This window comes from Meles meles, chromosome 2 (assembly GCF_922984935.1).
Source record: "Meles meles chromosome 2, mMelMel3.1 paternal haplotype, whole genome shotgun sequence".
Lineage (NCBI taxonomy): Eukaryota > Metazoa > Chordata > Mammalia > Carnivora > Mustelidae > Meles > Meles meles.
In genome coordinates this window covers 186,379,882-186,392,135 of record NC_060067.1, presented here as the reverse complement: position 1 = coordinate 186,392,135, position 12,254 = coordinate 186,379,882, and the positions used below count along the sequence as shown (strand labels likewise).

The 12,254-nt window shown below is 44.1% G+C and overlaps 1 protein-coding gene across 1 annotated transcript in view; it reads left to right on the top strand.

Annotated features, from left to right (window-relative positions):
• The window catches only part of PDGFRL (platelet derived growth factor receptor like), an 84,660-nt gene that overhangs the window by 65,097 nt on the left and 7,309 nt on the right, over positions 1–12,254 (top strand). Inside the window, exons 3-4 of the mRNA XM_045988108.1 lie at positions 6,332–6,483; positions 11,467–11,760. Of these exons, the coding sequence (XP_045844064.1) occupies positions 6,332–6,483; positions 11,467–11,760 (446 nt within the window). The remainder of the gene's footprint in view (positions 1–6,331; positions 6,484–11,466; positions 11,761–12,254) is intronic.

The window sequence follows — 12,254 nt, the reverse complement described above, 5'->3', positions numbered from 1 at the left end:
GTTCTGATTGTTGAGTGGCCCTGGGAACCTTGTGTAAACTAACCTTCAAATTCTTCTCCTGTGGTTCCAACACTTACTTGGGAAAGTTACCTAGCCTCTTCGGCATCCATTTGCTCACCTACAACTTAGGGGGGATAACAGCACCTACTTCACAAAGATTTTATGAGGATAAAATCAGTCAAAATCTATAAAGGGCTTAAAACAGGCTTTTAAAAAACATATGATGGTTACTTTTTTTTTTTTTTAAGATTGTGTTTATTTGAAAGAGGAAGTTAGCAAAGAGAGAACACAAGCAGGGGGGAGAGGGAGAAGCAGGCTCCCCACAGAGCAGGGAGCCTGATGTGGGACTCAATCCCAGGTCCCTGAGATCAAGACCTGAGACAAAGGCAGATGCTTAACCAACTGAGCCACCCAGGCATCCCTAAAACAGGGCTTAACATGTATTAAACACTACTTAGGTTTTAGATATTATTATTAGACAGTCTCCATCTCCTGGGACTGAGAAAAAGAAAAAGTAGTGTGTGTCTTGGGTCCATTATATAGTAGATGTTTAATAACTACTTGTTTTCCTTCCCTTGTTTCCTTCAATTACTCACTGAACTGTGAATTGGCCATGTACATAGAAAATGGGATATCATAAATATTACTCAGCTAGTTTAATCAGCTCTTCCCTGTTTTTGCTTGGTGTGTGTGTGTGTGTGTGTGTGTGTGTGTGTGTCCATATTTAATAGGATTTGCAAGTAGCTCGAGGCACCATCACTTAATCAAAATTCCTTCAGTTCATTTCCTTTCAGCAGGATAGATATCCATGCCCTTTTCACTTACAAACATTTGTAAGCTAAGTCTTCATGATATTAGGATTAGAAGCTCTACTGTTTCCAGTTGGAAAACAGTGAACAAGGTACTTCTCTAAGTTTCAGTGACCTCATCAGTAAAAGAGGAAAAATAATACTCCATCCTCCTAATTGGTCATGAGAACTAGAGGATCATCATTAACAGCAATATCCAAAATGTATAAAGCACTTACTCTCTGCCAGGCACTGTTCTAAGTCTTGAATTTATTCAAAGGGCTTAGTATGATGCCTCACATTCCTAAGCATTAGCTCTTGTTAGTTCAAGTCTGAAGAAGTAGGTGTGGCCCAGCTGTGGAAGGCGTGAGCTCCAGGTAAGGAGTCTGAAGGTCTTGGTGGAGCTGGAGTTTGAATCCCATCAGTATGGTTCCAAAGTCCATGATCTCATGCCTCCTGTGACTGCTGCCTGTCACCCCGGGCCTCTGTCCATGTATGTTCGGGTCAAACATCTCTTTGCCATGCACCAAAGTGCCTTTTTTCTCTTTTTAGGGGATCTCCTTCCCTTGGAATGCATACCTGCTACTTTGTGTATGTTGAAATCCTTCCCTTCTCCCAAGACTCTCCTAGCCCTAAAGTTTTTCCTGGTTACTCTCCTTGGACTTCCATGGCATTTTGTATAGAGGGAACTTGAGAGCAGGAAGCTATTTAGATAACAAGGAGTCCCTTACTCTTCACTTTGGAACCTCCCATTTAATTTGCACTCATGAAATATTTATGGGACTGATAACTAATTATTTTGTAATCCAGGGTTTTCCTCTGCCCCTGGCTTGTAGAGTCTAGGGAAAGGTTAGGAACATGAACCCCACCATCATTACCTGGTCACTGTCCCAGCTGAAATCCACAGTGGCCCCTAACTCTGCCTCCTCTTCTGTGTCCGATGACATAGCCTTCTTACCACCTCCCCCCTGCCCACCCCCAGAAGAGAGTAGACTGGGCAACCTGATGGAGCTTCAAGCCTCCACTGATGGGAATGACTGTTTGTAAAGGCCATAGGACCCTAATGGAAGGCATACACACATGCATGCATGCGTATACACAGTCCTAAAGTTTATTTTTTAGTTTATTTATTTACGTGAGAGAGAGAGAGAAAGAGTGCATGCATGCAAGCATGCAGGACCAGAGGGAGGGGCAGAGGGAGAAGCAGACTCCCTGCTGAGCAGGGAGCCCGACTCAGGGCTGACTCAGGACCCTGAGATCATGACCTGAGTTGAAGGCAGATGCTTAACTGACTGAACCACCCAGTTGCCCCCACAGTTCTAAATTTTTAAATGCTCTTTGAAACTTGGACTTGTCCAGTAGTAAGCTCACTGTGGGCCAGGTCTAGAAGGAAAGACCTATACTGAGGTGTGCTAGGATGCTCAGAGCTGCCTCCAATTAGGGTAAATTCTGCTTCTCTTAAATATAAATTTTGGGCACCTCTTTTTGCTTCACTCAAACTTTACACCATCCACTGTTCCATTCCTGGGGATTTGTTAAATGGTTATAAGAGAAGAGGAGAGTTCTCATGTGAAGTGATTCCCAGTTCTTTGCAGGGCTCAGTGAATCCTTTTCTCCATTCCATTGTGCAGACTCTGTCCCCAGAGGCCTTGGGTCATAGTCCACCCATTTTGGGTAGCCTGCTGCTTGGACTGTGTGAGACCATTAGAAGAAATGGACATTTTAAATCCAGGCATTTAAACTGTAATCCTGCTAAATAATTTGTTTCCTGTTTTATATTGTTTGCATACAAGAGGGGGTGGAAAAAATCCAGAAATGTTTTCCAGTGCATTTCCTTCCTTCCACCCCCAATCCTGCTAAAGATACAGCATGCAGATTTCATGATGGTAGGGTTATTCCCAAGTGCTAAATTTTTATGTACCCAATTACTTTCCTGGTAGAAATCACTACAGTGCTAGCAAATGTTGGGTCCACAGAAGGTGTCAGGATATTCATCAATTACATACTGATTTTGTATTCCAGTTCTGAGCTCTATGGGGAATGTGGTCAGATGTTTTGGTCCACGTAGGAAGACATCCATCTCCATTTTCTCTCCACCTTTCCATTTTTTATCTTCTGAAAGCCAGCTCTATCCTCACAACTGAAATTACCCTTTTGGTTATTGCCACAAACTTGCATTTTGCCAAATGAAGTGTGTGTGTGTGTGTGTGTGTGTGTGTGTGTGGTCATTAATCTCTGTTAAAGGCATCTGAAGCTTCCAAGCATCCATTTCTTGAATGAAGGATTCGAGAAATGGATGCTTGGAAGCTTCAGATGATATCTGTATCATCTGTGTCCTTGATGTATCCTTGATGATACTTTCCTGATTCTTCTCTCTACATCTTCTTTTCCTGTTGGGCCCCTAGTTTGACTCTAGATTTTGTCCTCAATCTTCTTTTTTCCTATGCTTTCTTTTGTTGAGGTCCTCTTTCTTTTAGCTTCACCTCTAACTCCTCTGTAGATGACTCCCCCAAATACAACTCTGGTGCTGTTTCATCTTTTCTGTGCCCCAGCTTGTGTTTCCAACTCTCACATCAACTGACACCTACACTTCAGTGACCCACATTTCATCACAAATTCAAAATCTCCAGTGGTGGATCTAGTATTTTGCCTACCCCAGTCTCCTTTCTCTTCTCCGTGATTCCATCTCAGTTGGTTAAAACCCCATTCTTTCTGACACACAGAAATACAAATTAAGTGGTCATGACTGATCTCTCTCTTTATTCCATCTCTTATACCCAGTCGGTCATATATGTCCCCCAAGAAAACATGCCTTGAATTTGCTTCCGTTCCCCTGCCAACACTCAGCCTGGCCGTAGCACTTGCCTTGCTGTCCATCTCAGTGACAGGCTCTCTCAGCCTCCCCCTCTTCCTCCTGCCTCTCCCACGCCTGTTCTTTTCACTCTTGCCCTGGCTAAGGTGGCCCATCACATTCCACCTCCAAACATGAGGGTCGATCCTGCTGCCTATTCTCAACTATATGCCCCGTGACTCCCAATCCCCTCCCTCTGTATCCTCTGTGATGAATGTATTAAATCCTCAAATCAGTAATGAGTGCCTCCCACCCACCAGGCACTCAGGCCACAGCAGTGCAGTAAAATGAGCAGACCAGGTCTATTCCAGCTCTCCTGGGGCTGTAGTTTCCTGAGCGAGTGAGCTCACTCCCTGCCTTTCCACCTCTGCCTTCAAAAGGCCAGCTTGTCTCACCTCCTCCTCAAAGCTGCGTTCAGCCTCTTCAACCCACAGGGATGAATCCCTTTTCAGAATTCTTACTCTTCTTGCTGTGAATACCCCTTGAGTTATTCTCTGATATTTTCATGTATGTTAGTCTTAACCCTTTACTTGGATTGTAATATCTTTGAGGTCTGCTCTTTTTTTTTTCTCTTCTATTTCCAATGTTGGACATGTATTATTTGTCATTGTTGTAGTGATATTCACAGTAATTACTACTAGTCTGCAATTATATGTAATTAAGCTATAATTAGAATAATACAATGAACCTGGTGTGGCAGGCAGAGCTTTACATGCATTTGCCTATGTAATGAGTGACTATTCCATACATACTTAATTGACTTAAATTTTTGACTCAGGGTCCCCCAGCTGTGGGTCTCAGGAAAGTCACTTCTGAGACTCAGTTTCTTCACCTGCAGTACTGGAAGTTGGATGCTTTTTTTTTTTTTTTTTCTTTTTTCTTTTTTCCATACATCACTAGATAGATGCCCTCTTTTCAAGATTCTTTCCAGTTCCAACCCAGTGGTTCAATTCAATTTCAATGCACTTATTTCTAGGGAATCTTTACTGTGTTCTCTGCAAAGATTTTTTGCTTGGGAAATATAAAGCAAATGTGCCACAGTCCCTGCCCTCCAAAGTTTTTATCATCCATTGTAATAACAGGAAGCCATGGGTGTCTGAAGGTAGAGAATTGGGAGCTAATTACATCACTAGGAGAAAGCGCAAGTTGCTTCTAATTAAAAGCTTCCTGAAGGAGGAGAGATTTCCGTCCAGTTGAAAGAGGCAGTTGATGGAGTGGGAGTTTGGAGGTCCCTCTTGGCAGAACTGGTGGGCAAAGCAGCTCTTCAGTGATGAACCAGAACAGGGCTGCGTTTAGAACCAACCAACCAGACACTTTGTTGTGTGCTAAATTTAGCATGGTGACCACACTGATGTTGCTACAAAATATAACAGGAGAATCGCAACTGCATCACAAAGTTCTGTGGATCTCAGAGGGGTTAACCATTTGGGTATTCGAGATGCATCCTCAGATTGAACCACTTATTTTGACCTTCCCACCTGCGGAGGCTCATAAACCACAGGGGAACATCTGTTCCATTGGTGCTACATCTGAACTCCTGTCACAATATAATACAATTAATTACCATTACAATCAGCTAATAGTGCTCAATGTTAATATTTATGTCTCTCCTCATTTCAGAAAGAACTGAAGTGGTTTGCAAATATAGTCACATGCCAGAAGACAAAAATACAAGAGATAGAGAATGAGAAAACAAAAGTGAGGCCAGTGGAAAAGCTAAATGCTCCAAAGTTCTAAATACTGTACCGGACATAGGCTGTGTAACTGGGGCTCAGCATCTTAGCTACCAAGCATTTTTCCCCAAAGAAAGTTTTCATTTTTATTATAATAATGTGGCATCTTAGAGATTGCAAGCTTATATTCGGATATTTATTCTTTTTGATCCAAGAGATTTTGCACAGAGGGTGATGCTAGGTGCTTTCTTTCATGTTGACTCCTCTTTGTTTATGTTAAAGGTTTTGTTTTGTTTTGTTCTTTTTAATTATTTGAGAAAGAGTGAGTATGAGTGAGAGCATAAACAGGAGGAGGGTCAGAGGGAGAAGCAGAACCCCGCTGAGTGGGGAGCCCGATGGGGTGCTCGATCCTGGGACTCCAGGAGCATGACCTGAACTGAAGAGAGCCACCCAACAGACTGAGCCACCCAGGTGCCCCTTGACTGCTGTTTAAATAAACTCATGAGAAGCAAAAGCTTTTTTGACTGAATGAAAACGCCTTTTTTTAAATATTTTATTTATTCATTTGAGAGAGAGAGAGCCTGAGAGGAGAGAAGGTCAGAGGGAGAAGCAGACTCCTCATGGAGCTGGGAGCCCGATGTGGGACTCGATCCCGGGAGTCTGGGATCGTGACCTGAGCCAAAGCAGTCGCTTAACCAACTGAGCCACCCAGGTGCCCTGAAAAGGCTTTTTGACTGAGTTTCTGTGGCTGTGGGGCTAACACACCGGTGATGTTACTGAGGGGAAACATCAGAATTTCCTGCAGTTAGAAAGCATAGTTGTCATTTTTTGCTTCATTTTAGAAGCTTCTCTCTCTGACGACTCACCTCCCCTACAAACACTTCCCCCCAAAGAACGCTTTCAGCAGTTTGTGCCTCTGCCCGGAGCCACCAGGGACTTCATGCGGGAACAGCAGAGCCCCGAGTGCAGGCCGCAAGTCCCGGGTGCAGGGTGTGAGCTGGCTTTGTTTTGACTGACAGCGTGAAGCAGCATGAGCGCTACGGGCAGCTGACCCTTGCCAACTCCACCGCGGCCGACACGGGCGAGTTTAGCTGCTGGGGGCAGCTCTGCCAGGGCTATGTCTGCAGGAGGGACGAGACCAAGACGGGCTCCACCTACATCTTTTTTACAGGTAAACTGGGGTGTTGGTGGGGTTCTTGAGAGTGCCGGACTTGGCCCAGAGTGTACGGTTCCAAATATCTAATAATAACAATGAGAGCTCTCCCTGTTGGCCAGGCTCTATCAGGTTATGTCAGTTATTTCATGGAAGTCTCCCAGGAGCCCTCCAGAGTAAGTACTGAGATCATTTCTGTGGCCTTCATGGGGAAGTAGAGGTTTAGAGAGATGAAATACGTCCTTAAGGTCACATATGGCTTAAGTGGTGGTACCAGGAGTTGAACCCAGTCTGATTCCAGAGTCTGTACCTGCATTGTCCAATATGGCAGCCACTAAACATGTGTGACTATTTTTTTTATTTTTTATATATTTTTTAGTTTTTAAATTTTTTATAGTTTTTAATTTTTTATTTATTATTTTATTTTTATATTTTATGTTTTTTATTTTTTTATTTTTTGTTTATTTATTTTTTTTTGAGAGCAAGAGAGAGCACATGTGCGCAAGCTGGGGAGGGGGCTGGAGGAGCAGAGGGAGAAGGAGGGAGAGTATCTTAGGCAAACTCTGTGCCTAGCGCTCATTCTCACCCCCCTGAGATGGGGACCTGAGCCGCAATCAAGAGTGTTGCTTAACCAGCTGAACCACCCAGGCCTCCCTGTGTGTGGCGGTTTTTATTTAGATGGAAATTATTTAAAATTAAACGATTTAAAACTTAATTTCGGAGTGGCCCTTGCCGGGTTTCAAGTGCTCCTTGGCCACGCGTGGCTGGTGTCTCTCCTCGTGGCTGCTGCAGACAGAGAACATGGCCGTCACTGCAGACTCTTGGTCACTGTGCTCTCAGGACCTATGGTGACCTCTGTCTGGAGCCTCCCTAGTCAGAAGAGGCTTAGCTACAGCCTCCCACCCCCCCCCCACCCACATTTGTTCTTAGTACTGTGAGCTGAAGCTTTGTGGGCAAGATTCCCAAAGGTGGTGGTCTGTGTGGTCCAGCCCCCTCCCTGGGCTAAGTGAGGTGCCTGAAAGTATGCAGGTCAGAGGGAAAGCTCTTCTCTGAGCAGCGTCGGCTACGTTCTGCCCACTGAAACTTGCTCTTGGGGAAAGAGGCATGGCCATATAGCCTGCCGGTCTCTCTCCAGCAGGTTCAGAGGGAGCACAGCTTTCAGGCATCTTAGAATGCCACCCCCTGGTGCTGGCGTTGGCCTTGGCATTTCAGGTGAAGCCGGAATGCTTTCTTCCTGTCTAGGCTGGGGCTTTCTTGAGTGCTGTCTACATCCTGAACCCTTCCACGTTTCAGACTTACACTGACTTAGCCGTTGTGACCCGGATGATCCTAGGTCCTGGCCATTTGTGAGTGCTTTAGCAAAATCTCATGTGTTCTCCCATCCCTCTCACATAGCTCCTCTCTGTGAGAAGATTCATGAGCATGTGCTCTGTGATTCTGGAGTCACATGGGTCTCATTATCACCACATCCTCAGGAAATAAGGAGAACCTACTTTACCGTCTCTGTTTTAGAAATTATGATGCTGACACTGAGGCCTGAAAGGGCAAGCTGACTTGTTCAGTGTTCCATGCCTGGTAGTGAGGAGAAAGAGTCCACTCCTGGTTTTCTGACCTAGGATCTCCTGTTCTTACTGCCCTGATCCATTTCTAGGATGGGGTGATGGGTAGCTTGGTAAACAGGCAGACAGACACTAACTAGTGTAACTGGTGTTGTCAGGAGAATTGCTAACAGTTGTTCACAGGTAATCCCTTGTGATCCTCATTCTGGAATGGGATGCACAGAATTGCCCATGTGCCCTTAGTGCCTGTTATTCCGGACAAGAACTGATACATATTTCAAATGGCAGAATGAAGATGTCTTGCCATGACTGGCACTACCACATCTTCCTAAAATACTGGGTTTTGAGTTGAGATTTTGAACTGAAGACCTCCCTTGAGCAGAACGTCCCATTAGGTTTAAGAGCTCTCTTTGAGTTTTGAAGCTGGGTCCTCCTTCCTAATTTAGGGGAATCTCTCTAGTGAGTCACAGGAAGACTGAAATATTTACTTCAACTTTAAAGAAACCTGGATCAAAAAGGGACATGAGCTAATGTGTTGTATCATTTTCTCTTTTCTCAATGCCAAGCCAAGAGGCCAGTTGGATTTTCAGTACAAGGTTTAGCGTTTATCTCTTCAGGCACGGTGGGTTTGCAAAACCAAGATGAGCTGTTACGGAAGCTGAGCTTCCTGCTGCTGGCTCTGATTCTTCCAGAACATATGCTTCCCCACTACCCACATAGAGAAACGTCTGGCATTCATTATGTCTGAATGTTTCCCAAAGTTTGATTGCAAACACTGAAGCCTCTTTCTGGCTGTTGTTAATTTGTGCAATTTTTGATTAAGCAACTGCCACATGTATTTGATCTTTATGAGGGGCACTATCAGAGGGCTTTTTTTTTTTTTCTAACTTCTTATTCAAGTATAATACCTACAAAGAAAACTACACAAATTATTAGTATACAGCTCAATAAATTATCCTCAAATGAATATATGCATGTAACTTACCAGCAGTAGAGTTTTCTCATAGCAAAGGCTTGGGCACCATTTACGTACAGTAAAACTGCATTCATGAGCATCTTGCTAAATCTGGAGTTTGTTGAAATATTGATTTTAATTTATAACCTATTTAATTTTTTGGAAATCTGAATTTCTACATGTTTAGTTTTATTTTTATTTTTTTAAGATTTTATTTATTTATTTGACAGACAGAGATCACAAGTAGACAGAGAGGCAGGCAAAGAGAAAGGAGGAAGCAGGCTCCCCCCTGATCAGAGAACCCGATGCAGGGCTCAATCCCAGGATCCTGGGATCATGACCTGAGCCAAAGGCAGAGGTTTTAACCCACTGAGCCACCCAGGTGTCTCCATGTTTAGTTTTCTTAAAGTAATGCTTGCCATCCACTTGAGTAGCTAAAACCGTGTTTGCAGGGGTCATATGTAATCTTTTTAAAATGAACTTCAGCAAAGTTTTTGTTGCTGTTGGTAGATGGGATCCACTAATTACAAATATGTTTTTTTCTGTTTATTAAAGCAACTGGTGTGGTCACTTCTTTCAAAGACTGTTTTATAGTACAAGAAGACAAACCACATTTTTTGTTTGGGACTTTGGACTATTCACTTATTCTACTGGCTTTGTTTATTCATTCAGTTTCCTCTACAAAACTTTTAAAGCAAGGTGGCTTCTAAATCTTACAGTCAGAAATTTCCTTAAAGGCCTTTGCTCAAAAGCTATCTTTACTATTCCAGATTCTTCTCTCTGCAAATAGGGATGTGGAAGCACAGAGATTCAGTTGACATATTCAAGGCCATATAGACTTAACTCTGTGTGAACATGTGGGTTTTAGATACAACATTGACCAAGGTGCCCCTTAACTAAGGCTGGAAGTCAGTTTATTAAGACGGTGGCACAAATCCCCCAGCATGATAGAAATTCTTGGAAAAGATAGAGCCATGACATAGTCCCTCTTGATCTCAGAGCCAGAGAAGACCTCCATGTCGGCGAAGTTGTCACTCATGGCCGAGGAACTCTTGGCCCATGAAGACATTTAATGTATATAGGAATTCTGTCCCCAACCTAAAATATCAGATGACTATGGCATAAAGAGGGCTAGTGAAGGAGAAGGCAAGAATAATTATTTGTTTCAGGAACATGGTAGGGGACAACATGGGGGGGAAATGTTTTTTTAAAGAACATGGGAAAAATTTTAAGTTCAAAGATTTCTCTTAGCAATCACCATAATATTCCCTCACAGAATCATCCAGAAAACAAAGGATTTAATGTGCCATGCCAAAAACAAAACCCTAAGCCACAGTCCCTTGACTATCCTGAGGAATGGATGTATGGGCAAGCCGGTCCTTGTTTCTCTCATTACTGTAAGATCAGATGCCATCATCTAGAACTTAACGTACAGGGAGAGTGATTTCAGGGCACATAGGAGGACATGAGAAGCTGATTGAATTCCCCAGCCTAGTGTTGGACAAGCAGAGCTTGGAACTTGAGACTAATGGTTTCCTTTTCTGTCCTTACTTAATTCTCTTTCCATTAACCTTGGCAGGAATGAGGTCCTCTGGGCTGCGAGTAAGGACAGGTGAGGAGGCCAGCACCCTCGCTAGACCAGCCTCTCAGAGACTCTGCCGTGCTTGGGCACCATTCCCAATGGGCAGTTATAAGCATAGGCTTTGGGGCTAACTTTTCCAGAGATAGCAGATTTTTCACACTTCTTAAAATTGCCCTTTTTTTTTTTAAGATTTTACTTATTTATATGAGAGAGAGAATGAGAGAGAGAGAGTATGAGAGGAGAGAAGTCAGCAGGAGAAGCAGACTCCCTGCTGAACAGGGAGCCTGATGTGGGACTTGATCGCGGGACTCCAGGATCATGACCTGAGCTGAAGACACTTGCTTAACCAACTGAGCCATCTAGGTGCCCTTAAAATTCTCTTCACATAAGGAAATCCATCTCCTTCCCTGCTTTCTCAGTGGACTAATTCATGGGCCCGATTTGGGCTTGACCTAATTTTTTTTGTTTGTTTATTTCCTTTAAGGAGATGGGAAGTGAAATCTTTTTTTACGAGAAAAGGAAAAGCATTTAAAAATAGCTTTTTCTTTTTTTTTTTTTTAAGAATTTATTTATTTATTTGACAGAGAGAGAGATCACAAGTAGGCAGAGAGGCAGGCAGAGAGGCAGGCAGAGAGAGGGGGGGGGGGGAAGCAGGCTCCCCGCTGAGCAGCGAGCCTGATGCGGGGCTCGATCCCAGGACCCTGAGATCATGACCTGAGCCGAAGGCAGAGGCTTAAACCACTGAGCCACTCAGGCGCCCCTAAAAATAGCTTTTTCTATGCATAAGGACTTAGTGTCTGAATATATTGCCAGTTCCCTCTCTGTGCCCCGAGAATGTAAAAATCCTTAAGGTACCCTTACCTTGTTTCTCCAGAATAAATAAATCTCTATCTTTCCCTTTGCAGAGAAAGGAGAACTCTTTGTACCTTCTCCCAGTTACTTTGATGTTGTCTATCTGAACCCGGACAGGCAGGCTGTGGTTCCTTGTCGAGTGACTGTCTTGTCGGCCAAAGTCACCCTCCACAGGGAGTTCCCTGCCAAGGAAATCCCAGCCAATGGAACAGACATTGTTTATGATGTCAAGAGAGGCTTTGTGTATCTGCAACCTCATGCCGACCACCAGGGGGTGGTCTACTGCAAGGCGGAGGCTGGGGGCAAGTCTCAGATCTCCGTCAAGTACCAACTGCTCTACGTGGAAGGTAAGCCTGCCTCTGCCACTGCCTAGAGTTTAACCACTGCCAGTGGTCAGTATCCGGTACTGATGTTCCCAGCTACGGATGGAAATCAGGAGGCACAGAATGCTGTTCTTAAAGTCTCCCCTACTGCACCGCCATTTCTAGAATTGCCCGTGAACTGACCCAACCCCTTCACTCCCTTCATCCACTCCTCCCTCTGGTCCTACTTCTGTGTGATGCATCAGCCATTCTCCAGTATTTCCAACTGCTTAGAACATCCTCTCTGATGAGAACACCCTCTTTGTTGTATCCAAAATCCGTGGTCTCCTAAGGGCACCATCCCTCCCCAACTCAAGGTCAGGTTCTTCTTGTGCTTATTCCGGCTTCCTCACCCTGGTCCTCTCATCCTCTGTTAGGAACCTCTGCTCCTCTGAGCATCATGGCTCCACCAACGTTCTCTTCTCCTTTCCAGTCATTCCCTTTGTTGGCTCATTGTCCTCCTTGTCTCTTCACTTTCT